The sequence below is a fragment of the Chiloscyllium punctatum genome, chromosome 3 (genome assembly GCF_047496795.1).
Source record: "Chiloscyllium punctatum isolate Juve2018m chromosome 3, sChiPun1.3, whole genome shotgun sequence".
Taxonomy (NCBI): Eukaryota; Metazoa; Chordata; class Chondrichthyes; order Orectolobiformes; family Hemiscylliidae; genus Chiloscyllium; species Chiloscyllium punctatum.
Genome location: NC_092741.1, coordinates 65,786,190 through 65,813,882, shown reverse-complemented (window position 1 = coordinate 65,813,882; position 27,693 = coordinate 65,786,190). Strand labels below are relative to the sequence as shown.

General features: G+C 39.0%; 1 protein-coding gene across 2 annotated transcripts in view; it reads left to right on the top strand.

Annotated features, from left to right (window-relative positions):
• Positions 1 to 27,693, top strand: part of tfap2d (transcription factor AP-2 delta (activating enhancer binding protein 2 delta)) — a 121,218-nt gene that overhangs the window by 44,947 nt on the left and 48,578 nt on the right. For both annotated transcript variants that reach the window (XM_072549623.1, XM_072549625.1), the window contains one exon: positions 9,386 to 9,504. In XM_072549623.1, coding sequence (XP_072405724.1) covers positions 9,386 to 9,504 — 119 coding nt within the window. The remainder of the gene's footprint in view (positions 1 to 9,385; positions 9,505 to 27,693) is intronic.

Here is a 27,693-nt window from a genome sequence, read left to right as displayed (position 1 = left end):
ATTTCATGAGATCTAACCTTGCTAACCAGTCTCCCTTGGGGAACCTTGCTGAACGCCTTCTGAAGCCCATATAGATTATGGCCACCACTCTGTCCTCATCAATCCTCTTTGTTACTTCTTCAAAAGACTCAATCAACTTTTTGAGACATGATTTCGCACACACAAAGCCATGTTGACTATCCCGAATCAGTCCTTGCCTTTCCAACTACAAGTACATCCAGTCCCTCAGGATTCCCTCCAACAACTTGCCCACTACTGATGTCAAGCACACCGGTCTATAGTTTCCTGGCTTGTCCTTACCACCTTTCTTAAATAGTGATACCACGTTGGCCAACCTCAAATCTTCTGGCACCTCAGCTGTGACTACCAATGATATAAATATTTCAGCAAAGGGCCCAGCAATCACTTCTCTAACTTCCCATAGAGTTCTAGAGTACACCTGATCAGGTCCTGGGAATTCATCCACTTTTATGTGTTTCAAGACATCCAGCACTTCACTGGACATTTTTCAAGATGTCACCATCTATTTCTCTGCATTCTATATCTTCTATTTCCTTCTCAACAGTAAGCACAGGTGCAAAATACACATTTAATACCTACCCCATCTCCTGTAGCTCCACACAAATGCTGCCTTGCTGATCCTTGAGGGTCCCTATTTTCTCATTAGTTACCCTTTTGTCCTTAATGTTTTTGTAAAATCCCTTTGGATTCTCCTTAATCTTATTTGCCAAAGCTATCTTGTGTTCCCTTTTTGCCCTCCTGATTTTTCTCTTAAGTATACTCCTACTGCCTTTATACTCTTCGAAGGATTCACTCAATCAATCCTGTCTATACCTGACATATGCTTCCTTCTTCTTCTTAACCAAACCCTCAATTTCTCCAATCATCCAGCATGTCCTACACCTAGGAGAAAGTGATGACTGCAGATGCTGGAGATCAGAGCTGAAAAATGTGTTGCTGGAAAAGCACAGCAGGTCATGCAGCATCCAAGGAGCAGGAGAATCGACATTTCGGGCATAAGCCCTTCTTCAGGATTCCTGAAGAAGGGCTTATGCCAGAAACATCGATTCTCCTGCTCCTTGGATGCTGCCTGACCTGCTGCGCTTTTCCAGCAACACATTTTTCATGTCCTGCACCTACCAGCCTTTCCTTTCACCCTAACAGGAATATACTGTCTCTGGACTCTCGATATCTCATTTCTGAAGGCTTCCCATTTTCTAGCCATCCTTTTACCTATGAACATTTGCCCCCAAAGTTCTTGCCTAATACCATCAAAATTAGCCTTCCACCAATTTAGAATTTCAACTTTTATACCTAGTCTATCCTTTTCCCTCACTATTTTAAAACTAATAGAATTGTCGTCTCTGGCCCCAAAGTGCTCTCCCACTGACACCTCAGTCACGTGACCTGCCTTATTTCCCAAGTGTAGGTCAAGTTTTGCACCTTCCTTTGTAGGTACATCCACATACGGAATCAGAAAATTTTCTTGTACACACTTAACAAATTCCTTTCCACCTAAACCCTTCACATTATGGCAGTCCTAGTCTATGTTTGGAAAGTTAAAATTGCCTACAATAACCACCTTTTATTCTTACAGATAACTGAAATCTCGTACAACTTTGTTTCTAATTTCCCTCTGACTATTAGGGCATCTATACACAATCCCAATAAGATGATCATCCCTTTCTTATTTCTCAGTTCCACCCAAATAACTTCCCTGGATTTTTTTTCCGGGAATTTTTCTGGGCAGCAATGTGGCACAGGGGTGGCATTGCTACCTCACAGCGCCAGAGACCCGGGTTCAATTCCCATCTCAGGTGATTGTCTGTGTGGAGTATGCACATTCTCCCCATGTCTGCGTGGGTTTCCTCTGGGTGCTCCGGTTTCCTCCCACAGTCCAAAAATGTGCAGGTTAGGTGAATTGGCCCTGCTAAATTGCCCGTAGTGTTAGGTGATGGGGTAAATGTAGAGGAATGGGTTTGGGTGGGTTGTGCTTCGGTGGGTGGGTGTGGACTTGTTGGGCCGAAGGGCCTGTTTCCACACTGTAAGTAATCTAATCTAATATCTTCCCTAAGTACAACTGTAACGTTAACCTTTATTAAAAATGCCACTCTTCCTCCTCTCTTGCCTCCCTTTCTATCCTTCCTGTAGCATGTCTATCCTGGAACATTAAGCTGCCACATTTCTGTAATTGCCAAGATATCCCGGTCCCATATTCCTAACCATGCCCTGAGTTCATCTGCCATCCCTTTTAGGCCTCTTGCATTGAAATAAATGCAGTTTAATTTATCTTTCCTAACTTGTTCTCTGCTTTGTCCCTGCATAGTCATATATATATATATATATATATATATATATATATATGACATAGTGATACTCACAGAATCATTCCTTACAGACAATATTCCAGACATCACTATCACTATCACCATTCCTGGATATGTTTTGTCTCACTGGAAGAACAGACCGAGCAGAGATGATGGTACAGTCATATACAGTCGGCAGGGAATTGCTGTGAGAGTCCTCAACATTGACTCAGGATCTCATGAAGTCTCATGGCTTTAGGTTAAACATGGGCAAGGAGACCTCCTGCTGATAACCACATACTGTCCTTTAGCTGTTGAATCAGTCCTCCTCCCTGTTGGACAATGCTTAGAGGAAGCATTGAGGATGGCAAGGGTACAAAATATACTCTGGCTGGGGGATCTCAGTGTCCACCACCAAGTGTGGCTCAGCAGCAGCACTGCTGATTGAGCTGATTGGGTCATAAAAGACACAGCTACTAGATGGGGGTGGTGGCAGGTGGTGAGGAGACCTACATCTTTGACTTCATCCTTATCAATCTGCCGATTGGTAAAAGCAACTACCACACAGTCCACATTGGGAATAACGTCCATCATGTTCTGTGGCACTATCACCATGCTAAATAGGACAAACTCCAAACAGATCTAGCAACTCAAGGCTGGCCATCCATAAGGCACTATGGCCATCAACAGCAGCAGAATTGTACTTATGGCCTGGCTATCCTATTATGAGAAGAATAACACATAAAAGTAAAGATGTGGTGTTTTAATTAAACAGGGCATTGGTGAGACCACATCTCAAATACATTGTGAAACGTGATCTCCTGCAAACTAGTTACATCCCTTTTTAAAACTTTGTATGCTTCAATTATGTCACCTCTCATTCTTCTAAACTCTAATGAGCACAGGCCCAACTTATTCAACCTCTCCTCATTAAAAAAATCCTTCCAGCCTTGAAATTACCATAATAAATCTCCTCTGGACTGCCTCCAATGGCAATATGTCTTTCCTTAGGTAAGGGGACAAAAACTGTTCACAGTATTTTAAGTGTATTTAAAATAGTGCCATGCATACTTTCAGCAAGATATGTAATTTTGTACTCCATTCCCTTTGAAATGAAAGCCAACATTCCATTTGCCTGCCCCACTACCTGCTAAAGTCATATGCATTTTGTGATTCATGCACAAGACCCCAAATCCTTCTACCTTGCAGCTTTTGGCAGCATTTCTCTATTTAAATAATATTCAGTCCTCTATCCTTCCTGTTCAAATGCATTATCTCATATTTTCCCACACTGTATTCCACCTGGTATTTGCCCACTCACTTAACTTGCTTATATATCTTTTTAGACCCTTATGTCCCCCTCACCACTTGCCTTTCCACCAAGTTTGTGCCATTCGTAAACTTGGCAGTAATACAGTAATTCCCTCATCCAAGTTATTAATACATTTGTAAATAATTACAGCTCCAACACTCTTTCCTTGTAACATTCCACCAGTTACAGTTTTCCCAGCCTGAAAATGGTCCAGTTCTGCTAACTCTGTGTCTTATATTAGTCAATCCTCTCTCCATGTTAGCATACCACCCTTAAAATAATGAGCTCTTATCTTATAAAGTAGCCGACATGTGGTTTCATATCCATCACCTTTTGCAAATCCAAATACATTACAATTTGTAGTTCTTCTTTATTAATCCTGCTTGTTAGTTCTTCAAAGAATTTTACTACATTTGCGTTATTATCCCTTTAATGAAGCTCTGCTGACTCTGCTTAATCATATCATATATTTCTAAATGCATTGTTATTGCATATTTTCAAATAGACTCAACCATTTTCCCAATTACAGATGTTAAGCTAACTGCCTTACAGTTACTGGTTTTTGAATAAACCTGACACTTTGACAATTTTCCAATCCTCTTCGACTTTTCCAAGATTCTTGAAACATTACAACCAACCTATCCACTATTTCTGTAGCTACTTCCTTCAATATCCCAGAATGTATCACATCAGGTTCAAGAGATTTATTCATCTTTAGCCCCATTAGTTTGCCTCATACTTTTGCTATAGTAATAGTTATTATATTTACTTCTCACTCTTTTGCAGCTTGAGGAATTAATATTTTTTAAATGCTACCAAATGTGTTCTACTATGAATACTAATGCAAAGTACTTACCCTACTCCTTTCCCATTTCACAATTCTTCACTATTCTTTCCCCAGCCTCATTCCTTCAGTGGCTTATGTTCATTTGGGCTGTTCTTTTCCTTTTTATACATTTAAAGGAGCACTTGCTATCCATTCTGATATTACTTACAGGTTTAATCTCAAAGTTTATTTTCTAATTTTTTGATTTTTTTTGGCCACCTTTTTGGTTGAGATAATAGATTGTAGATAGCCAAGAGAGTAAATGGCTATTGAGGCAAGGTAGAAATGTGGAATTCAATACCCAAATAGATCAAAAATGATATTATAGAATGGTGGAACAGGTTTGAGGGATTCAGTGGTCTACTATTTCTGCTCCTATTTCTAATGCCAATATTTATTCTAAAATATTTTAACTTGATTGCAACAAGTTACTTAAATTTCTTTTTACATTAGTTGGACTCCTGTTCCAATAGCTACTATTGTCAAATCTATCTGCTGTAAATGCCCCAGAACAAAACTGATTGCAGGAAAATAGCAACACGTGAAGTTCAAAAAAAAGAGTCACAGAAAGAAAATCAAAGCCCTTGCATCAGAAAACCTACTCCAATAAAGGCCCAATAAAATCTGACTTGTGTTCATCCTTAAAATGAACCTTGTCTTTCAGAAAACAAAATAACAATAAGTATCAGCTTGTACTTACCAGTAGCAGCTGACATTTAGTTTGATTTTTGTGGGTATCAAAAATTTTCCAGCTCTGAACATCAAAAATCTGATTCTTCAAACTTTGAATCTCAACTTCCCCTGCATGATTTAATTCATCAAAAAGAAAATGATATTGAAGGTATATTTAACATTAAAATAGTTAATCAATTTGCCAGCCTGGAAATCCAAAATACTCAGATGAATGTATGTTTTAAGAAGATTTGTTAGAAATCTTACTTGTCCTTGAATAATTACTTATGTCTGATTTTTTAAGAGCTTGATCAAGATGATTAGAACTTAAACTGGAAAAAAAAGTTAAGCCAATACATAATTAATATATTGATTTGCTTTAGACTTTACAATCATGTGTACTCAAGTACAAAAGTATAGGTGTACAGTGAAAAGTTTTCAATGTTGCCACACACAGCACCATCTAGGTACAAGTACATAGGTTAAGAATAGGATAGAAAGAAATAAGGAAAGAGATGAAAAGTTATAGTCACTCTTTGTATTGCATAAAAAAAATAAAATTGCAAGTTAAACACTACAGTTCTTCTTAGCATTAAGTCTTTCTTAAGTGCTTAGCCATGCTGGGACCATACTGCCTACAAGAACCCGATCTCCTCGGCTATGGCATGCGTTGGCTCAATCGCTCCTGCTCTCATCATCATCACAGCAGATTCACAACCTCCATTGCCTTGTTGAGCTTACTCTTGGGGTCCCAGACCACCAAAGTTCCAATCCAGGCCTTCAGCCACTGCCACACAGCAGACTGTTAAAGCGCTGATTCAGGTGCCATCATCACCAGCCCTTGACCTTGCCTTTGGTCTGCACACTTGCCTCACCGCTTGTATTTCATACATGGAGGTTTTAAATTCTATCTTTGTGGCTGTATATTATGTTTTACTCTCTAGGTACTCAGGCTTTCATGTTAAGAACTCTTGGCAGCTAGTTTCTGAAGCTGAATGTTACGGAGGCGAGATCTGCAGTTAATGAGACTGACAACAACCAATAATCTCTGCTAATAGGCACCTTGCTGTGCCCTAGCAAGAATCTTGTCTGGACACCTGGAACTCTGTTGGAAATTTAAATAGTCATTCCTGACTTGAGGAAGGCCTCTCTAGACTTCTCCCATGATTCTCCCAGATTTCTTGCCATAGGCCATATTATTCAAACCCCTGTAAAGTTTCCATCTATCGTCTCTCTCCTGACTCAGTCATTTTCTTTGAACAAAAAAAACACAAGGAACTGCAGATTCTGGAAATCAGAACCAAAAACAGAAATTGCTGGAAAATCTCAGCAGGTCTGGCAGCATCTGTGGAGAGAAAGCAGAGTTAAAATTTTGGATTCAGTAATCCTTCTTCAGAACCCTTGACATTGCTTTCTCTCAACAGATGCTGCCAGACTTGCTGAGTTTTTCCAGAAATTTCTGTTTCTATTTTCTTTGAACATTTCTCTTTACCAGATTTAAAAGATCAAAAATGTGGGGGAAAAAGTTTGCTTATTTGACAGAGAAGCAATTTCCAACTGAGTGATGGGTCTTTTTGCTTTCTAATTGGTAAAGGAAGCAGTGTACCAAAAGAATGATTGATTGACTACTTGTTGGAGCTTGGGGGCATACATTTAGCCATGTATTTCATCACAGTTGTCATGTTTATTGATATAATTTAAAGTCAAACAATTAAAAGAGAAAATACAGAAATAACTTTGCAGTAATAGTGACTGTGAAACTATGATCATTGTTATAAAACCCCATTGAGTTCACCAATGCTCTAAATGAAGGAAGATCAGCCATCCTTATAGGATCTAACCTATTCAATTCCAGACCTATAGCAATGTGCTTGATTCATAACTGGTGAGAGGTAATTATGGATAGGCAACAAATGCTGTTGTCACCAGCCATCCCCACGTTCCTTGAAGGAATATTGAAAAAAGCTTTGGATCAATACAGCATTCAGGTCTCAGTTATGTCATTAGCAGCCAGCTTCAGGTGTTTTTGACTCGTTGATATGTTGGATAGATTAGTTATGTTGTATGTGGATCGAGAAAATGTTTCACAAAAGGCTTGTTAGAAGAACTCAGGTTGATGGTACAAGGAGAGCATGGTTATACACTTGCTTGACGAACAGGAAACCTAAAGGTTTTGGTCATAAGTGTTGTATAAATTAGAGGTGCATTGAGAATAGCATCCCCAAGATGCTGTTTCATTCTATCCAATGTTTGTGATTTGAACTTTGATTTAGGGAATATAATTGCAACATTTGTCTAAATACGAGGCACAAAAACAGGCAGGAGAACTATATATGATTTCAGGTGACAGGCTTACAGAATGATCAGAAAGATGCAACATAATACAGATATGTGTGATGTAATGCATTTTTGGAGTAACTAAATGAGGAAAACATAGTTGAATAGAAACATCCTGAAGAATAAACAGAAGACTTGTGAGTTTAAATACACCACTACATGAAAGGGAAAGATTATCTTTATAATTCAAGCCACAGAATACAAAAGTAAAGTGGGAAGGATATTGAATTTCTGTAAGGATTTTGTGTTTTCCACTGTCTCTATGACCAAAACGATTTCACAGATATTTACACAATTTTTCCAGGGTTTTCGTCAAAGTCATGGTGAAGGATCAAGAGAGCAACTGAGGAGCCATTTTCTAGACCACAGCTGGAATGCTATGTTTAGAACTAAATTCCTTTGTAGTGCTCAAAAGTGTGCTTTAGCTATGAATCCAGAAAAGCATCACTGTCCTAGTTGCAGCAATCAGATATTATTCCAATCTATTTTGCACACCACTTTTTTTTCCAACCTATATTTTTCCAACAATAACATTTTCAAGTCAAAACATTTTCAGTACTTAGGCTAATCTGATAATACTACTGAAATAAATGCTCTATTTCAAGTGAGACAATTAACTGAAGTTGCAGTTGGAAAACAAAAGGCCTAATGACACAGTTTGAAGGAGAGCATGGCAGTTTACCCAATGCTCTGATCAATACTTATTCTGAATAAATAACAACAAAAACTGATTCACTGTTTATTTCATTCATTACCTTGTGGACTTTGCAGTGACTGCATGGCCTTTCCACAATTTCCTATTTAACAACAGGGATCAAACATGAAAATGCAAGGTACTTCCTTGTTTATACTTAGGCATAGAGGTTTGTTGCAGGTTCATGCTCACAAAGAACTGGACTGACATGGACAAAATTCATTTCACATGGAATCCTTGTAGCCAGCAGAGAGAATAGACTTCCATCCTATTAGACCGAGCTGAAAGCAAAGATCTCAAAATTAAAAGGCCAACTCTGCACAATGCAAGCATTAATAAAGAAAATCTTTGTGAGCTATTTCTTGACCTTCACACAACTTCAACCTAAACTTGAATTTTTATTTTTATTCATTCATGTGATGTGGGTGTTGTTGGCTGGGCCAGCATTTATTATCTGCCCTGAGCTACCCTTGACAAGTTGGTAGTAAGCTGTCTTCTGGAACTGCTGCAGTCTTCATGTTGTGGGTTGACACACAATGCTATTGATAAGGAAGGTGCTATTGACTAGACCATCACAAAGCAGGCAGCTAGGGGCCTGTTTAACTTTTGCTAGTGGTCAAACACATGTGGTAACAGTTTAGATCCCTTGCCCAGGTTCAAATTCCATCTGCTCCAGAGGTATAAGATAATACATTTAAACAGGCTGATTACTAACATCTAAAAACCTACTTGAAAGGGTCTTTTGGTGCAGTATTAGCATCGCCACAAGGACCAGGTTGCCTGAATTGGAATCCCACCTTCAACAGATTAGTGTAATACCACCTCTGAGCAGGTTGATTAGAAAATATCCATTATCCACCTGAAGTACTTTAGTGGTGTAATGGTAGTGTCCCTATCATTGGGTCAGAAGACCCAAGCTGAAGTTTCACCAGCTCCAAAGATATGCCAAAATTTGTCAGACCAGTTAATTTAAAACAAAATACTGATCTCATTTTTCATGGAGCCCAAAATCAGTCAAGACACATTAAAAGCTGACAGTCTATTTCTGAGAATGTTGAATGATAAAATCAGCTCCAAAGTCTTTACAGAGGCTCTCAGAGGCTGGACAAGAAAGAACTTGGTCAATTGTACATTTCAAAGCATATTTTAGCTAATATTCATCAAGTAAAGTTCTTCCTTTATGCTTCAGTGTTTTCATTGTCAATAACATTAACTTTGAATGATATTAATATTTACAGAGCAAAATCTAAGAACGGGGGACGATGTTTACGAGAAAAGCTGGACAGACTGGGACTGAACTTACCAGCTGGCAGACGAAAAGCAGCTAATGTCACCTTGCTCACCTCACTGGTTGAAGGTAAGGGCAGTGTTCAGAAAGAATTGATGCCTTTAATTTATTGATGCCAATCGTAAGTTTCCCTTTATGTTTTGAGAGTTTGTTAAGGTACTTTGAAAGTTTTACTTCAGCAGTAGAGAGATAATTATCTGTTGAGTGCCTTGAGTGTTGAGTGTTGAGGGAAAAATAATCAGTATAGCACAGACTATAACAATAAAAATACTGGACCAAATTTTAGTCAATGTAGACTTTTTGATTCCTCCTTACATAAATCGTCCAACTGGTATATTTGGCTCATTCTTCCAGAATTGGCAAAAATATTAAGTTAGATAATAGAACAGATAAATATAACACTGATACATGAAATCACAAAAAAGATGAATTCACTTAAAATTAAATATATTGAATAAACTAATGGTGTTAACCAGATGAAGAAAGGTGATTTAACTCTCTTCTTTTTGCACCCCCATCTCCCTTTGATTCCTCACCTCAGCAGTTGTAAAGTTTATAGATGTCTTTGATTTTTCATTGATTATTTATTTTTCCAATTTGCCTTTTCACCCAATGTTGACTTCTGATAAATTGAGAACAACATGGCTGTTTCCAGCTATTGTGTTACAGTTTCACTTTTCCTTCTCCCTGCTCTGACACTGAAAAACAGCTATTGAAAATGGTTCTTTTGAATATTCTCAAGTCCAGCTCTTCTGTCTTTACAATCTGCACAGTTGCAGGCAGCCAATGATATTCAATATGAGTATTTATTACATACATCTGAATTAAAACAGGAGATGAAGATTTCTGAATGCATACTCAATTGCCTGGTTTAAATGTTTTTAGATCAAATGGTAATGTTAGTTCTGATAGTTTCATTTATTCCACATTAGTCTACTGGACTTGCCTCAATCTCTTATCAAGTGATTGCACAGACATTTTAGAAATATTTTTGCCATTTTCTTGGAATAATCTTTTGCCATTGAAAGGTATCAGGTGTAGAAATCAGACAAGTGTAATTAAAATTCAATCGCCCATACTTACCTGTGTAATAGCATGAGAATTGTTGAAAGAAAATAAATATTTTATTTAAGTTTTTATCTTGCACTTATCAGGACATTCACAAGAATAAAAATTCAAAGGATAAATGATACTTATACAACATGAGAGAAACGTATTAATTGGTCAGTGAGTGATTTTTGACTTGTAGAGGTGTTGCCAAGGTGAATTCACCTATTAATGCTGATTGACAGTGTACAGCCAGGCCAAGTTTAAATTTTAAACAGGGCAGATTGACTCTAATTGATTAGTGCATTGCACTGAGAAATGAATGAGTGAATGTTTGTCACTTATTTTATTGTGTCGAAACAGGTACAGTGAGGGCTCTCATCCTTTCCACCTGCAAAGAACATGGTTATGTGTATTAATATATGTAGCTTCCAGTCACTAGCATGTACACCATATTGCAAACCTGATGGAAAATCTGAATTAGTTGTCAGCATAATTCGTTGCAAATTCAGAATTATCGAACAAAACAATCAAAGCCATTCTGGAGAATAATTGGATAAGCTGATCAGGTTATGTCTTATATATATTATACAAGCTCATCAAAGAGTCTTAAGAAGGTTACTCTTGATCCTGAGAAATACCCAATCTGCCTCAGATAAATGTATTTCAAACAATGAAGCAATAAATGAAGCTGGTTGATTCATGCTGCTACAGTGTAGAAGCAACAAAAGTGATCGCTGCTGTTTACAGGCTGTTTCCATCAATTCAAAAAATCGTTCTGCCTGTCACACAAATTAGTCGCCTGATAAATATATTTCAGTGTCATGTGATGCCAGGTCTGAAGCCATACCTCCCAAAGACTGGTAGATTGTATTAAAAAAAATGTCCCTTTCAAGATACTTTGTGTATCCAACCAACACAATTTCACAATGCACACATCTAATGTATCCAGCATTAGATGTGATTCTGCAAGTTGACAGCCCTTCTGGATGATCCTGAATATATAAGGAATTATGGTGTAGTGAGAGTGATTGCCAATGACATCAAGGCTGCATTTGACTGAGTGTGGCATCAAGGAGCCCTTGCAAAATTCAAGTCAATGGGATTATCACTCTCCACTCTCCACAAAAGGCGGTGATTGCGATTGTTGGAAGTCAGTCATTTCAACTCAAGGACATCTCTGCAGAAGTTCTTCAATTTCCTAGACCCAACCAGTTTCAGCTGTTTCATCAATGACTTCCTTCCATCAGAAGGTGGGATGTTCACAAAATGGTGATTGCCCAATGTTCAGCACCATTTATGACTGCTGAGATACTGAAGTGGTCCATGTCCATATGCAGCAAGACCTGGACAATATTGAAGTTTGGGTTGACAAGTAGCAAGTAACATTCATGTCATCTCAAGTGCTAGGCAATGACTATAGCCAATAAGAGAGAATCTAACCATTGTCCTTTGACATTCAATGGTCTCACTATTGCTGAATCCCACATTATCAACACCCCAGTGGTTACCATTAACCAGGCACTTAACTGGAATGACCATATAAATAATGTGAGCAGATCAGAAGCTTCAAATACTGCCACTTGACTTCCCAAAACATGTCCACCATCTACAAGGCACATGTCAGAAATGTGGTGGAACATTATCCACTTGTCTGCGTGGGTGCAGCTCCAACAAGACTTGTGAAGCTTGATACAATCCAGGACAAAGCAATCTGCTTGATTGACACCACATCCACAGGCAATTTTAAAGTTCTGTACTGCCTAGCATTTATTAACAGGACTGGATGAACAATTCTAAGTCTTCAGCTAAAGCTGTGAGTACTGGTGGAATTCAAATTCAGTTCTTCAGTCTGGAATATCAAGCTAGACTTGCTGACAATAACCATGAAAAGTAACATTGTTTTTTGCAACAATCAAACTAGTTCACTGATGTCTTTTAGGGAAGGAGATTTGCTGTGCATACCTAGCCACATGTGACTGTAAGCTTATTGAAATGTGGTTACCTCTTAAATACCCCTGTGCTGAACTCAAAGGTAATTGAGCAAGTAATACTTCCCTTGATAGTGACACTTACATCCCATAGAACAAAAAAAAGTTCTGCTTCTCTTCACTTTTCCCTATTTCCCTCTTTCCATTCTCAGTAACAGCCGTGCTTACCATCCATAAGATGCACTACAGAAATTCTCGAGAGCTCTTTAGAAAGCAACTTCTAGACATTTGACTATCACCATCGAGGAGGATAGTGGCAGCAGATACATGGGAACACCACCACCTGCAACTTCCCCTCACAGCCTCTCACCATCCAAACTTGGAAAGCTATTGTTGTTCTTTAACATTGCTGAAAGGCATGTTTTCCTTTCAAATTTATTGTTTTCGTAGAATCACTGATGAGTGCAAGACAAAATGCTCCAACAAAATGTCCTTTTTCTACAATGCTCAAATCCTCAAATGACTATCATACCACTAATCAAACTCAAAGAGGATACCTGGTCCAAATGTATTACACCCACATATTTTAAAAAGAATCTAAGGACAAGATAGCAGTGGCATTACTCCACATTCTTAATAATTCATTTAAAAATGTATAATACACAAAGAATGTTAGATTGCTCGTGTATTATTATGTTTAAAAAGTGGAACCAAGGAATTGTCAATCAGTTGACTTAACATTGAAAAAGGAAAAAGAATGGAATCCCTATGAAGAAGAGAATAGAAGAACACCTAGAAACCAAAACAAAATGAATAATCTGCATGGATTTTAGAAATGAAAATCTTGCTTTAATGATCTGATTGATTTTTTTTCCCAACAGCTAACAGCAGTAGTTGTCAATGCTAATGCAGTGGATACATTTTTCTTTTCTGTTTTTTCCAAAGGATCTTTAGTAATGTGCCTCATATTGGATTATAGAATAATGACAGAGAACGTGGATTGAGGGGACAAGGAGCAAAATGGATTCTTAGCTAGCTTAAAGACAGAAAATAGACAGTGAGAGTTAAGTTATTTAAAATGGCAGTGCTGGGATAGATTGTGTTTATAATTAATATTAATGATTTGGGCTTTGGAATCAAGAGTACTCTGTTTAAATTTGTGAGTGGCATTAAATTGGAATATAGTCAACACTGAGGATGAGCAAATTATCAAGGGCATTACTAAGTTTGAAGTATTGTCAAATAATTGGCAAGTAAAGTTCAACACAGTTGAATGAGAAGTAGTACATTTTGATAACATTAAAAGGATGGAGAGTAACTGGAAGGAAAGCAGAGAAGGAAGACACATTTTAGGAAATGATTGACAAGCGGGGAATCCTTCATTTTAAAAATAGGATTGAGGGCCAATCTCATAGATACATTCATAATTATGATTTTTTTCACAGGAGTAGCTACAGAAAGAATGTTTCCTTTTCTGGAAAAGAGCATAACTACATGAGTGGCCGTGAGAATTCAAAACAAACTTGTTCACTCAAAGTATGAGAATGTGAAACTCATAACTGTTCCGACACAGGGTAAACCCCGTACTTAATTTAAACCAGCAACACAGAAAAAACTGATCCCGTGCAGTAATCTGTGAAAATTCGAGAGGCCAAGAACTAGTTAAAGTAAAAAGAAAACAACTTTATTTCTTAAAGTAAAACAGAAAATAATTAACTAACAACTATTTACAACTCCTTCCTCTAACCTATCTTTTACCTTCCCTTCTTTAATACTAGTCCAATAACTGCCCCCCTATTAAGATTTACCAACAATTCAAGTTTGCAAAACCAGCCAGCTATCGAATCTTCTATTTGAATCTTTCTCTGTGTTCTTTATTTCTTCTCAAGGATTCTGCTTCACAGGCCACTGATCGATAAAGGAATCTTTAAGAGAGCTATTCTCCAGGCACACTGCAGATGCTGATGGCTTGGCAGTTCTCCTTCAACTGTTCAATTTTCCCTGGTCTTATACCACCAAAGCATCGGATTATGTCATTGACATTTAAGATTGTCAATGAAATTGTCAAATTCAAACTTTATTGGAGTTTGGTATTTTTCAGGGTATAATTTAAGCTGATTGGCCTAATTCAAATTTGTTTTTGTCTTCAGGCAACCAGCTACCCTAGCTCCTGGACCACATGTTACATTATTCAGAACAGTTGGTGCTGTCAGGTAGTTCTGATAGCTTTTAACTCTCTTAAAAGTACAGTATACCCACATTTTCATAACACCTCACCCCTTAAGAAAAAAATAAACCATCATAATGAAAAGATAGTTGCATTGGTTTTCTATTCTTTAAACACATTACCTGAACATACAGAAAACTTTAATATAAGTTCATCTTAACTTCTTCCCATATACCTATAATATATAAAACATTAAATAAATAAAAATCTCATCTAACCTTTATCAGTTAAATTCATGATAATGCATCTGCGATTACATTCTTACAACCTGCAATATGTATGGTTTTTAAATTAAAAGTCTGTAACATAAGACTCCAACAAAATAGTCTCATATTCTTGTCTTTAAAGTGTTCTAAGAATGTAAATGGATTGTGATCCATGTACACAACTGTCATACACATTAAAATGTTGTCGGGGCAGTACCAAATTCAATAACTCTTTTTCGATTGTGGAGTACTTCCTCTGGTGCATGTTGATCTTTTTCAAAAAGAAACCAATTGGCAGTTCAATCCCATCTTCATCTTCCTGAAGGAATACAGCTCTAACTCCTATGTCACTAGCATCAATGGCAACTTTAAAAGGTTATGAAAAGCTTGTTGTAGCTAAAACCGGTGTGGTAATTAATATTGACTTCAAATGTTCGAATGCCTCCTGTCATGGTTCTGTCCACCAAGACTTTGTGATCTTCTTCAGCAAATCAGTTAACAGTGGCACCACACTGCTGAAGTTTGGAACAAACTTCCAATACAATCCAATGGGTCCTAAGTATCGAAGCACCTCTTTCTTCGAGGTTGGTCGTGGAAATTCCTCAATAGCCTTCGTCTTTGCGTTCCATGGGATCAACCTTCCATGACTGATGTTATGTCCTCAAAAGTCACCTCTGCTTTCGTGAATTCAGTTTTATTTAAGTTTATCACCAGTTTTGCTTCTCGTAGTCATTTAAAGAGTCCTGCCAACTGTACAATGTGATCTTTCCAGGACTTACTAAAGATCACTGCATCGTCCAAATACACTGCACAGTTTGTTAACCCAGGCACAATTCTGTTCATGAGTCTTTGGAATTTGGCGGGTGTGCTCTTCATTCCAAAGAGCATCACTTTAAACTGATACAGCCCATTTGGGGTTACAAACACAGAAACTTCTTTCACCATCTCTGATAAAGGTACCTGCATTAAATCCAACTTGGTGATGTAACTGGCTTATCCGACTTTCTCAATACAGTTGTCTAATCTAGGAATTGGATATGAGTCCAATTTTGTAACGGTGTTGATCTTCCGATAATCCATCAGAATCGTTCAGTCCCATCAGTTTGGGAACTAAGACGATTGGCGAACTCCACTCGCTTTGGATTGGTTTGTTGCTGTCCTCGTCAAGCATGGCCTCCACCTCTATCTGGACCTGTCTGGCTTTAAAAGGATTAAACCGATAGGGTTGTTGTTTTATCGGAGCAGTATTCCCATGTCTACTTCACTAGCATTAGTCCTCCCCATCTGATTCTTACATATGTCCTTATATTGCAGTGACAAATCTTTCAACTGTGTTCTATGCTCCTGAGACAGATAGCATACTAACCCAACCAACTCCTCAAGGACTCCTTCATTTCTAAATCTACTTTGAGGCACATCAAAATCCATATCATCTGGATTTGATTCCTCACTCTACGGTGCAGTGACTAACATCTGTTTCTCCAGTTCTTTCTCTCTAGTATAATACAGTTTCAACATGCTCACATCGCATACCTGATACCTTTTTTCTCTATGTGGTAACTTTACTGGATAGTTCACCTGTCTCAACTTTTTCTCAATTTCATAGAGACCATTAAACCTGGCTTTTAAGGGATCTCCTATCACTGGTAACAGTACTAACACATCATCCCCTTGGGAAAATGTCTGAGTCTCAGAGCTTTTATCTGCAACCTGTTTCATTCTATACTGTGCCCTCTTTAGGTGCTGTTTAGCTAACTCACCTACTCGATTTAGTCTCTCCCTCACCTCCGATACATAATCTAAATGTAAGATCTCTGACTTTCGTCCTGTCAATTTTTAAAAATTAATTTCAAAGAGTCTCTCACTTCATGACCGAATATTAGCTCAAAGGGAGTGAACTGAGTAGATTCAATTGGATTATCTCTAATGGCAAATAATACAAATGGGATACCTTTATCCCAGTCCGTCAAGTGGTCCGGACAGTACACTCTCATAATGGTCTTCAAGGTCTGATGCCACCTTTCTAAAGCTCTCTGGGATTCAGGATGATACGTACTAAATTTAAAGTACTGTATACCTAAGCTATCCATAACCTCCTTAAACAGCCTAGCAGTAAAATTTGACCCTTGGTCCGACTGGATGTCTCTGGGTAGCACATACTGTGTGAAGACAGCTACTAACTCATCGAATACCTTTTTTGCCTTGATACTGAATTACCTCTGGAAACCTGGTAGACACATCCATTATGGTTAACAAGTACTGGTTCCCATTTTTAGTTCTCGGGAGGGGAGCTACATAATCAAATATAACCCGTGTGAAAGGTTCTTCAAATGCAGAAATTGGCAACAAAGGTGCTGGTTTTACTACCAACTGTGGCTTACCTACCATTTGGCAAGTATGGCATGTACGGCAAAATTTAACCACATTCTTGTGCATTCCAGGCCAATAAAAATGTTTTTGTACCTTAGCCTGAGTCTTCCGTACTCCTCGGTGACTTCCTGCAGGTAGTTCATGTGCTACCTGTAACACTTGCTGTCTGTATGCTACTGGCAACACAATCTGGTGCATTTTGGCCCATTTCTTCTCTGCACTAACCTGCCATGGTCTCCATTTCTGTCTTAGGACTCTACCTTTCAGATAACAACTCTCCAGAATATTCTCTGCTGCATTTTCAGAGTACGCATCCACATATATATCTTTTATCACCTTGTCTTGCTGTTGCAAGTTTCTTAGTCTTTCAGGCGTAAACACTTCTGTCTGACCTTCTGCCTGTTCAGGTTTTTCTGCACCATTATGTCAAACGGGGTATCCACTAACTAAACCTGAATTCCTTCATCTTTCTCTTTACTTTTCACTTTGTGCTGTGACTTATGTTAGTGGGATCTGGTTAAAACAGTTTGGGAGAATACCAGGATATTTCTGTTTTAACTCCTTGGTTTCTTGGTCATCCTTGGGCTTCTCCACAATAAGGGGTGTCACTTCCACCTTGGATCCTACCAAATCATTCCCAAGATAAAACTGAATTCCTGGAACTGACACTCTGTCAACTATTCCCACTGTAAATTCTCCAGTCTTGAGTTGACACTCCAACCTGATCTTATATAGGGGAGCACTAAATTTTTATCTATCTATCCCTCAAATTACCACACTGTTGGGTAACAGATCAGAAAGAGTGCATATTCGCTCATCCCTTACTATCAGCGACTGGTTAGCTCCTATATGTTGTAAAATTACAACGTCTTGTCCTTCTCACCCTGTTCTTTCTGAGTAAAGTTTACCCACAGAGGCCAATTCTTTGGAGAGATCAGGTACTAACTCCATACCCAGCCCCTGCCTAGGCTGTGCATTCTCCTGCTGCTCCTCGGCTCTTCTTGGGGTCTCCTTTACTACCATCACTAATGCCACTGGTTTAGTTTCTTTTATCACATCTTTTCCCACAGCACCTTTCTTTAACGACCTGCACTGTGACTTTACGTGTCCCACCTTCTGGCAGTGAAAACACCTTTTTCCAGTGCCTTTCTGTAATTTTCTGTGTCCTATTCCATTACAGTGAAAACACCTGAGGCCTTTCACCTCCTGTCTACCCTCTTGGGCTTTGTTTTTATCCTATGGTAATTTCTTATCAATGGTCTCTACTCTTGGCTTCATAGTGTAGGATCTCCCCTTCTCCCAAGTTCTATCCCTTACAAGATGAAATTCTAGGTAAAAACAATGACTGCAGATGCTGGAAACCAGATTCTGGATTAGAGTGGTGCTGGAAAAGCACAGCTGTTCAGGCAGCATCCGAGGAGCAGGAAAATCAGGATGAAATTCTGGCCGGAAGCTTGCCTTATGCACCAAAATGTACTCAACTGCTAATTTTGCTGCCCTTCTCACTTCCTGAACTTTCTGTTCCTCCACGTGGATTCTTATTATCTTTGGAAGTGAATTTTTAAACTCTTCCAGCAGAATAATCTCTCATAGATCCTCAAAGGTCCTATCTATTTTCAAAGCATGCGCCCATTGATCAAAATGATTATGTTTAATTCTTTCAAATTCAACATAAGTCTGACCTGGTTCCTTCTTTGTGTTTCTGAACCGCTCTTTATATGCTTCTGGTACCAATTCATAAGCACTTAAAATAGCCTGTTTAACCTCTACATAATCTCTTGACACCTCATCTGTCAGCACACCAAATACCTCACTAGCCCTGCCTACCAGTTTAGTCTGAACTAGCATTACCCATAAATCGTCAGACCACTCATCTGCCTCACCAATTTTTCAAATGAAATAAAGAAGGCTTCAATGTATTTCTCATCAAAATTTCTCATCAGAGTTTTGATATATTTCTATATATAATGACCTTCTGTTTTAACCTCCATCCTGTTAACTTGACTTTGCTGACTAAGTTGCAACTTCTCAAGTTCAAATTCTCTTCCTTTCTCTCTCTTCTCTCTCCTTTTCTTCTCTCTTTCATTGCTCAGCTAAGAACCTTCTCTCTCTCTCTTTCCTCTCTTCTTTGTATCTTTCTCTCTCCCTCTCTTTCTCTTTGTTTATCTTCTAACTCCATTTTCCTCTCTTGTAATTTAAGTTTTTCTACCTGTCTGTTTCTCTGACACACCTAAGTGTTTGAGTAATTCGCTTACAATTTCAGCTTTACAACTTCAGCTATTCAGTCTTTGGTTAAACCCAAATCTAACCTATTTGCTAATTCTAAAAGTACGGCCTTTTTCTTTCCTTCTAAAAACTTTCTTGGCAAATTTGAGAATCATCTTCAAATCCAAGAACCCCTTTAGCAATTTTCAGAGCCATTTCTTGCACTTTTAATTTAATCAACCACAAGTCACCAAAATTAAAAAATTGTCTCACTTACATTTTATTTAAAGATCGAGGAGGACACTAACCTGCAAGAGTTTTAGTTTGCTGGGATTCTTCGTACCCCTAAATCTATTCAAATCTGTTTAAACCAGTTCATATCCTGACCATGAGCCCCCAAACTGTTCTGACACAGGGTAAACCCCCATGCTTAATTTAAACCAGCAACACAGAAAAGATTTAACCTGTGCAGTAATCTGTGAAAATTCAAGAGGCCAAGAACTAGTTAAAGTAAAAATTAACAATTTTATTTCTTCAAGTATAACAGAGAATAGTTAACTAACAACTATTTACAACTCCTTCCTCTAACCTAACTCATGCGTCCCCTTCTTTAATACTAGTCCAATAAACCCCTCCCCCAATCAAGATTTACCAAAAAAAAATCAAGTTTGCAAAACCAGCCAGCCATCAATTCTTCTATTTGGATCTTCCTCTATGTTCTTTGTTTCTTCTCAGGAATTCTGCTTCACAGGCCATTGATCAATAAAGGTATCTTTAAGGGAGCTATTCTCCAGGCGGTCTGCAGATGTCATTAGCTTCGCAGTTCTCCTTCAACTGTTCAATTTTCCACAGTCTTATACCCCCAAAGCATTGGATTGTATCATTGACTTTTAAGCTTGTCAATATACTAAATTCAAACTTGATTGGAGTTTGGTATTTTTCAGGGTATAATTTAAACTGATTGGCCTAATTCAAATTTGTTTTCATCTCCAGGCAACCAGCTACTCTAGCTGCCAGACCACTTATAACATTGTATCTTATTCAAAACACTTGGTGCTAGCAGGTAGTTGTGCTAGCTTTTAACTCTCCTAAAGGTACAGTACACCTATGTCTTCACAACACTACCATGGCATGGGTGAAACAGTGTAGATTCAATTCAGGGGAAAATAGACAAGCATATGTGAGGGAGAAGGGAATAGAGAGTTAAGCTAATAAATATAGATGAGGAAAGGTGTAAAGACATTGAGTTGAGCAACATTGACTTGTTGAACTGAATCAATGGATACAATGGATGGAATTTTCCTCTCCATAGAGATGACAAAAGAAATGGGGAGAAGGGAAAGCAGTTGACAAAGTTACACCTGGTGAGATACATGTCCCATTCATTACAACATAATCAATTAAAATGAGGCAAGAACATCTGTTGGGGACTTTTCTGATTTGCACCAATCGAAGCCTTAAGTGTGTAATTAATAACCACTTAAGGACCTCAACTCTCACTATCTGAACAGTATAGCTTTTCTGCAGACAAGGAAGGTGGTCAGTTTTTGACTGGGAAACCTGTCTGTCAGATTACTGGTGCATGGCCTTCAATTGTACCATTCAAGAGTATATCAGAAGGATGATTAGGGGAAAAGGCATGTGAAAGCATCTTATTCTCTCTGCCCTTGCTATTCCTCTCTTCATAACCCCCTGCTATTAAGAAAAATCACTTCTTGCAATTGGAATCTCTTACACTACCACCCTTCACCCCCACCCTCACCCTAGGAGTTAACCTTGACCAGTGTTCTTAGGAACTAAAGGTTTTCAGTCTCTGCTCAGCCAGCAGCTTGTGCAGACCTGGAATGCCAGTGTTGAGGCTTGTGATATGCTGAGAAACTCCCTAAGTTCTGCATTCCAGCTCTTAATGAGCTGATTGGCACATGATAGCTCAGGTTATCGAGGGGGTGAGCTAGTGTGGTAATTGAAAACAGGCCCTCTTTCACACTTCGTTACAAAAAAGGAAACTCATGCAATATGTAATCCTATGTAAATTGTCAACTTTACTGTCAAACCTGACCCAAATGCATCAAGATCTTTTCAAGATGCCAAATATTATGCACAAATTCTGTGAATTTCTTCCCTTAGACATCCACTCCCAGTGCATCATCTCAATGTGCTGTTGTTTTATGAATAGTCTGTTTCATACTACGCTTCTTGGTTAAGTATGGAGACAAGAAAAACAAGTATAAGCTAAGTATGTAGTCTGAGTAATGAGTAATAGGCTATGTGTATAAAATAGGAAAAGTAAACCATTCAAGCCTCCAGGACAAAAGACCAGAGAACTTGTAAGAAATGTAGAAACTTGCAAAATATGTTAAATTCTATATTAAAGGTACAAATTTATAATTAATAACTAAACATATTTTGAATTTCAGCTCTAAAATGATCTTGATGGAGCCATGGTACCATGCCTTTTTCCCTCTGTAACTTCCTGCTGTGAATGTGGTGATTGTAAAGTCCCTTCTATGGTTGGGATCTAATGCCAGGAAATGAAGAAAATGCATCATAAAATATAATGTCTATCAGGGTTCCATAGCAACCCTGGATGAAGGGGCATTGATACACCCATGACATCTAACATTTCTGATACCCTTTGCAGAATTTAAAATTGATGAAAAGACAGTTGTGCCTTGCAAATGGTTATGGATGTCACTGGTGCCCAGCTATGCTGTTGTAAGTTAGTTTTTCTTCACGCCCAACTAATTTCAAGATTGCTGGCAAAGGATGCCCATCATTACCCACTTGAGATAATCAAATGCCCTAATGCTAAATATAAAGTGCTTAAATGCACAGATATAGATGGCAGAATGCTTACCTTGCTGCATTTCTGCTGTTGGGCCAGGAATATACAAATCTTTAGATTGATTGAGCCACAATATGAAACATTAATCTAGTGGAAGAATAATCATTGGTTGCTGAGAACATTAAAACTCTCAAGATTAAGAGTGACCATGAAATTAAAGACAAAAGAATTGTTGAAACAGTAATTAATTGATGTGGTGGCAGAGTTAGGACACCAGATATTAGCTTTTACAGGCTAAGTAGTTATTTTTCACCCTGACATTCTGACATTGACATTATTTTCGAAAGTAATGTCAAATATGTGTTAAAACGTCCCTGAGATTTCCTGCTGCTGAATACTGACCGTCATTGTAAGCAATTTATTCCTTTACACTGGCAATGGTAAATTTATGGTAAAGCAATAACATCATTAAAGTAAGTCAAGTAAAAGGGATTTTCCTTCTATAAACATTTTGGGTGAAATTTTCTGCTCCCTTGCATGTTGTGAACAATGATGAGAAAGATGGGACAATACGGTGAAAACTGAAACATCAGATTCTCATCAAGAAAATAATTCTACTGACGGTGTAAGTGGCAAGTGTTGGATCTGTTAGTGAGCTGTGACATTATTTCAATGCATTTATATCGCATTATTGGCTAAACCCATTAAATTTCTGTATAGCTCCTAATTATAGAGTCATAGAGATGTACAGCATGGAAACAGACCCTTCGGTCGAACATGTCCAAGCCGACCAGATATCCCAACACAATCTAGTCTCACCTGCCAGCACCCAGCCCATATCCCTCCAAACCCTTCCTAATCATATACCCATCCAAATGCCTCTTAAATGTTGCAATTGTACCAGCCTCCACCACATCCTCTGGCAGCTCATTCCATACACATACCACCCTCTGCGTGAAAAAGTTGCCCCTTAGGTCTCTTTTATATCTTTCCCCTCTCACCCTAAACGTATGCCCTCTAGTTCTGGACTCCCCAATCTCAGGGAAAAGACTTTATTTATTTATCCTATCCATGCCCCTCATAATTTTGTAAACCTCTATAAGGTCACCCCTCAGCCTCCGACGCTCCAGGGAAAACAGCCCCAGCCTATTCAGCCTCTCCCTATAGTTCAAATCCTCCAACCCTGGCAACATCCTTGTAAATCTTTTCTGAACCCTTTCAAGTTTCACAACATCTTTCCAATAGAAAGGAGACCAGAATTGCATACAATATTCCAACAGTCCTAACCAATGTCCTGTACAGCCGCAACATGACCTCTCAACTCCTGTACTCAGTACTCTGACCAATAAAGGAAAGCATAACAAATGCCTTCTTCACTATCCTATTTACCTGTGACTCCACTCTCAAGGAGCTATGAACCTGCACTCCAAGTTCTCTTTGTTCAGCAACACTCCCTAGGACCTTACCATTAAATATATAAGTCCTGCTAAGATTTGCTTTCCCAAAATACAGTACCTTGCATTTATCTGAATTAAACTCCATCTGCCACTTCTCAACCCATTGGCCCATCTGGTCCAGATCCTGTTGTAATCTGAGGTAACCCTCTTTGCTGTCCACGACACCTCCAATTTTGGTGTCATCTGCAAACTTACTAACTATACCTCTTATGCTCGCATCCAAATCATTTATGTAAATTACAAAAAGTAGAGGACCCAGCATCGATCCTTGAGCCACTCCACTGGTCACAGGCCTCCAGTCCAAAAATCAACCCTCCACCACCACCTTCTACCTTTGAGCCAGTTCTGTATCCAAATGGCTAGTTCTCCCTGTATTCCATGAGATCTAACCTTACTAACCAGTCTCCCATGGGGGACCTTGTCGAACGCCTTATTGAAGTCCATATTGATTACATCTACTGCTCTGCCCTCATCAATCCTCTTTGTTACTTCCTCAAAAAATTCAATCAGATTTGTGAGACATGATTTCCCATGCACAAAGCCATGTTGACTATCCCTAATCAGACCTTGCCTTTCCAAATACATGTACATCCTGTCCCTCAGGATTCTCTCCAACAACTTGCCCACCACTGAGGTCAGACTCACCGGTGCATAGTTCCCTGCCTTGTCTTTCCCGCCCTTGTTAAACAGTGGCACCATGTTTGCCAACCTCCAGTCTTCCGGTACCTCACCTGTGACTATCAATGATACAAATATCTCAGCAAGAGGCCCAGCGATCACTTCTCTAGCTTCCCACAGAGTTCTCGGGTACACCTGATCAGGTCCTGGGGATATATCCACCTTTAACCATTTCAAGACATCCAGTACTTCCTCCTCTGTAATCTGAACATTTTGCAAGATGTCACCATCTATTTCCCTACAGTCTATATCTTCCATACCCTTTTCCACAGTAAATACCGATGCAAAACATTCATTTAGTACCTCCCCCATTTTCTGTGGCTCCACACAAAGGCTGCCTTGCTGATCTTTGAGGGGCCCTCTTCTGTCCCTAGTTACCCTTTTGTCCTTAATTTATTTATAAAACCCTTTGGATTCTCCTTAACTCTATTTGCTAACGCTATCTCATGTCCCCTTTTTCCCCTCCTGATTTCCCTCTTAAGTATACTCCTACTTCCTTTATACTCTTCTGAGGATTCACTCAATCTATCCTGTCTATACCTGACATATGCTTCCTCCTTTTTCTTAACCAAACCCTCAATTTCTTTAGTCATCCAGCATTCCCTATACCTACCAGCCTTCCCTTTCACCCTGACAGGAATATACTTTCTCTGGATTCTTGTTATCTCATTTCTGAAGGCTTCCCATTTTCTAGCCGTCCCTTTACCTGCGAACATCTGCCTCCAATGAGCTTTCGAAAGTTGTCTGCTGTTGCCATGAAAGTCATCGCAGTTAACTGACAGCAATAGCAGCTGTCTCTGGGCCTTCACACAACTCCACCTTCACCACATTGTCTCTGCATACTCCATAGCCAACACACTTCTCCACACTTTGCCCAGCCAAATTTTCTACCAACCCCACAGCATAATCTTGGCTGCTTTCAGACCAACTCACATATACTTCATAATTTGGTTTGGAACTCAGAGGCACTTATAACACTCAGAGGCTGTAGTAGTACTGCACTTCTTAAAAGCAAGTAACTTGACATTCATTGTAGATGCTATTTAAACAGCTGTTTTTTCAAGTCGCTGTGGAAACTAGTTACAGGTAACCTGGATCCAGCGGCCTATGTACAAATAGAGTTTTGGCCAACAACAAGTCGCTGATTGGTCTGTGGACTAGTGACCAGCTATTGATGACAATGGCCTTCCTTCTGCAACAATTGTGTGATTATCTTCTAGGTAGCTGAACAACTCCAGGGTGTGATTGAGATGTCAGAAGCCATCACTCGAGAAAATACTAACTGAAAATAGGAAATTCAGCCCTTTGTATGCTCCATGTGGACAGCAAGGGATAGGAGTTGGACTGGTTAGAATGTATAAACAATCTGTCCATCAGTCATAATTTTCTTTTTTGACAATATATGTTGGGTAACTTGTAGCTGCAAATAATGGGACATGAAATTATCTTTACGTGAAATGGGGAATGTTTGAAGAAATCATTTGGACACTATGGCTTGTCAAAGACATATTATATCCAGTACACTTATTTCTCTATCAAGACATGAAGATAAAAGCTACTAAATCCACAGAGGCCAAATCTTAAAGGAGTAGCTAATCATCATCTTGTAGATTTAATTGGCACACTTGCCTGTTTTCCTAAGGTCCTCCTGAAATATCAGCATTTCTGACATGGTTCAAACTCTGTCTGCTCAGAAAAACATCCATTTTATCAGGTTAAAACTCCCCGTTACTACTATTGAGATGAATCCAATTTTAAATTTTGTCCTATAAGAATTATATTCAATTTTAGTCAAAGGTCTATCCTTGAGTGTGAAAGTCTGCCCGTAATGGAAGTAAAAATGGACAGAGTTTACTTTGTCCGATCAGAGAATGATATGGGACTGGAATGTATGTGGCGAGGCAGTAAGAGTGGCTGAACTGCTTGGTTCACCCCTCAGTTCCAAATCAGGAACTTTTTAAAGAGCCTGTCTGGCAGCTACAGTGCACTCTGGGCAGCCTGGTTCAATTCGAGCCTCGGGCGAATGTTTGCCTGGAGTTCACACATTCTCCCGTGTCTGTGTGGGTTTTCTTCAGGGGCTCCAGTTTCCTCCCATAGTCCAAAAATATTGATTGGACTTAAATCCCTCAGTGGACAGGAAGCCTAGCTCTTCCGAGCTGCCAATGAATCTGATGGTGAGTAGTGCCAGAAAAGGCCGTGGTGGCTGTTGCTGAGACTGTAAGGAAGCCCATGGAGATTGTTGATGGCTGTCATCACTGCTCCTCCTCACCAGTCTTATAGGGAACAGCTGGAAGTGGGTGGGAAGGATCGGGCATGGCCACCCAACCTATTTTATGTTCCCGCTCCCCAAGCTGAAACTTGCCTGGTCATGGCTCTTGGATTCCAACCCATGGAATCAGTATAATTAAATTTTTGGAAGACAGTTCCAGAATCAACAATCTTCTGATATAGTGGTCCTTAAATTGAAATTTTGATTTGGGGTAGCATGTTGGCTCAATAGTTAGCATGGCTGCCTCACAGTGCCAGGGACCCTGGTTCAATTCCAGCCTTGGGTGACTGCTTGCCTGGAGTTCACACATTGTTGCCATGTCTGTGTGGATCACCTCTGGGTGCTCCAGCTTCCACCCACAGTGCAAAGGTTTGCAGGTTAGGTGGACTGGCCATGCTAAATTATCCATAGTATGCAGGCTAGGTGGATTTGCCATGGGAAATGCATGTTTACAGCAGTCGGGTAGGGTAGGGGGGGAGGTGTGGGTGGGGAGCTCTTCAGAGGGTTGTGATGGGCTGATGGCCTGCTTCTCCACTATAAGGATTTATAAGAAAGTTAAGATCTAAAAAAAGCAACAAGATTGCCTTGGTAATACTCAGCTACCACGATTATTGGCATATCATGCTGCCTGATGTAAATGTCTGAATGTCAGTCCAACATTAGCAAAATACTTTAATCCTGATGCCCAAAGGATGAGACCAAGTCAAACTACTGTATTTAGTCCCTTGACTGGCTTAGAAACATCCTTTGGAGTCAATTCTTAGTTAATTCAAGGGTGATGTAGATTAGTATTGATCAAAACTGGATTCAAAATAGAAAATGCAGAAAGCTTAGAGACAGATAAAGGATGTACAGAACCATGCAAAAGAAAATTGGAAAAGGACAAAATCTGATTAGGGAAGTAGGGAAAAGTGAAGAAAAGCAGGACTATTGTTTTTATTTCATGGGATGTGAGCATCACTATCAAGGGCAGCATTATTTACTAATTATCTTTGAGTTCAGTGCTGGGCTAATTAAAAGTTAATCACATTTCAATAAACCTACAATCATAAGCAAGCTAGGCAGGAGCAGCACAACCCTTCC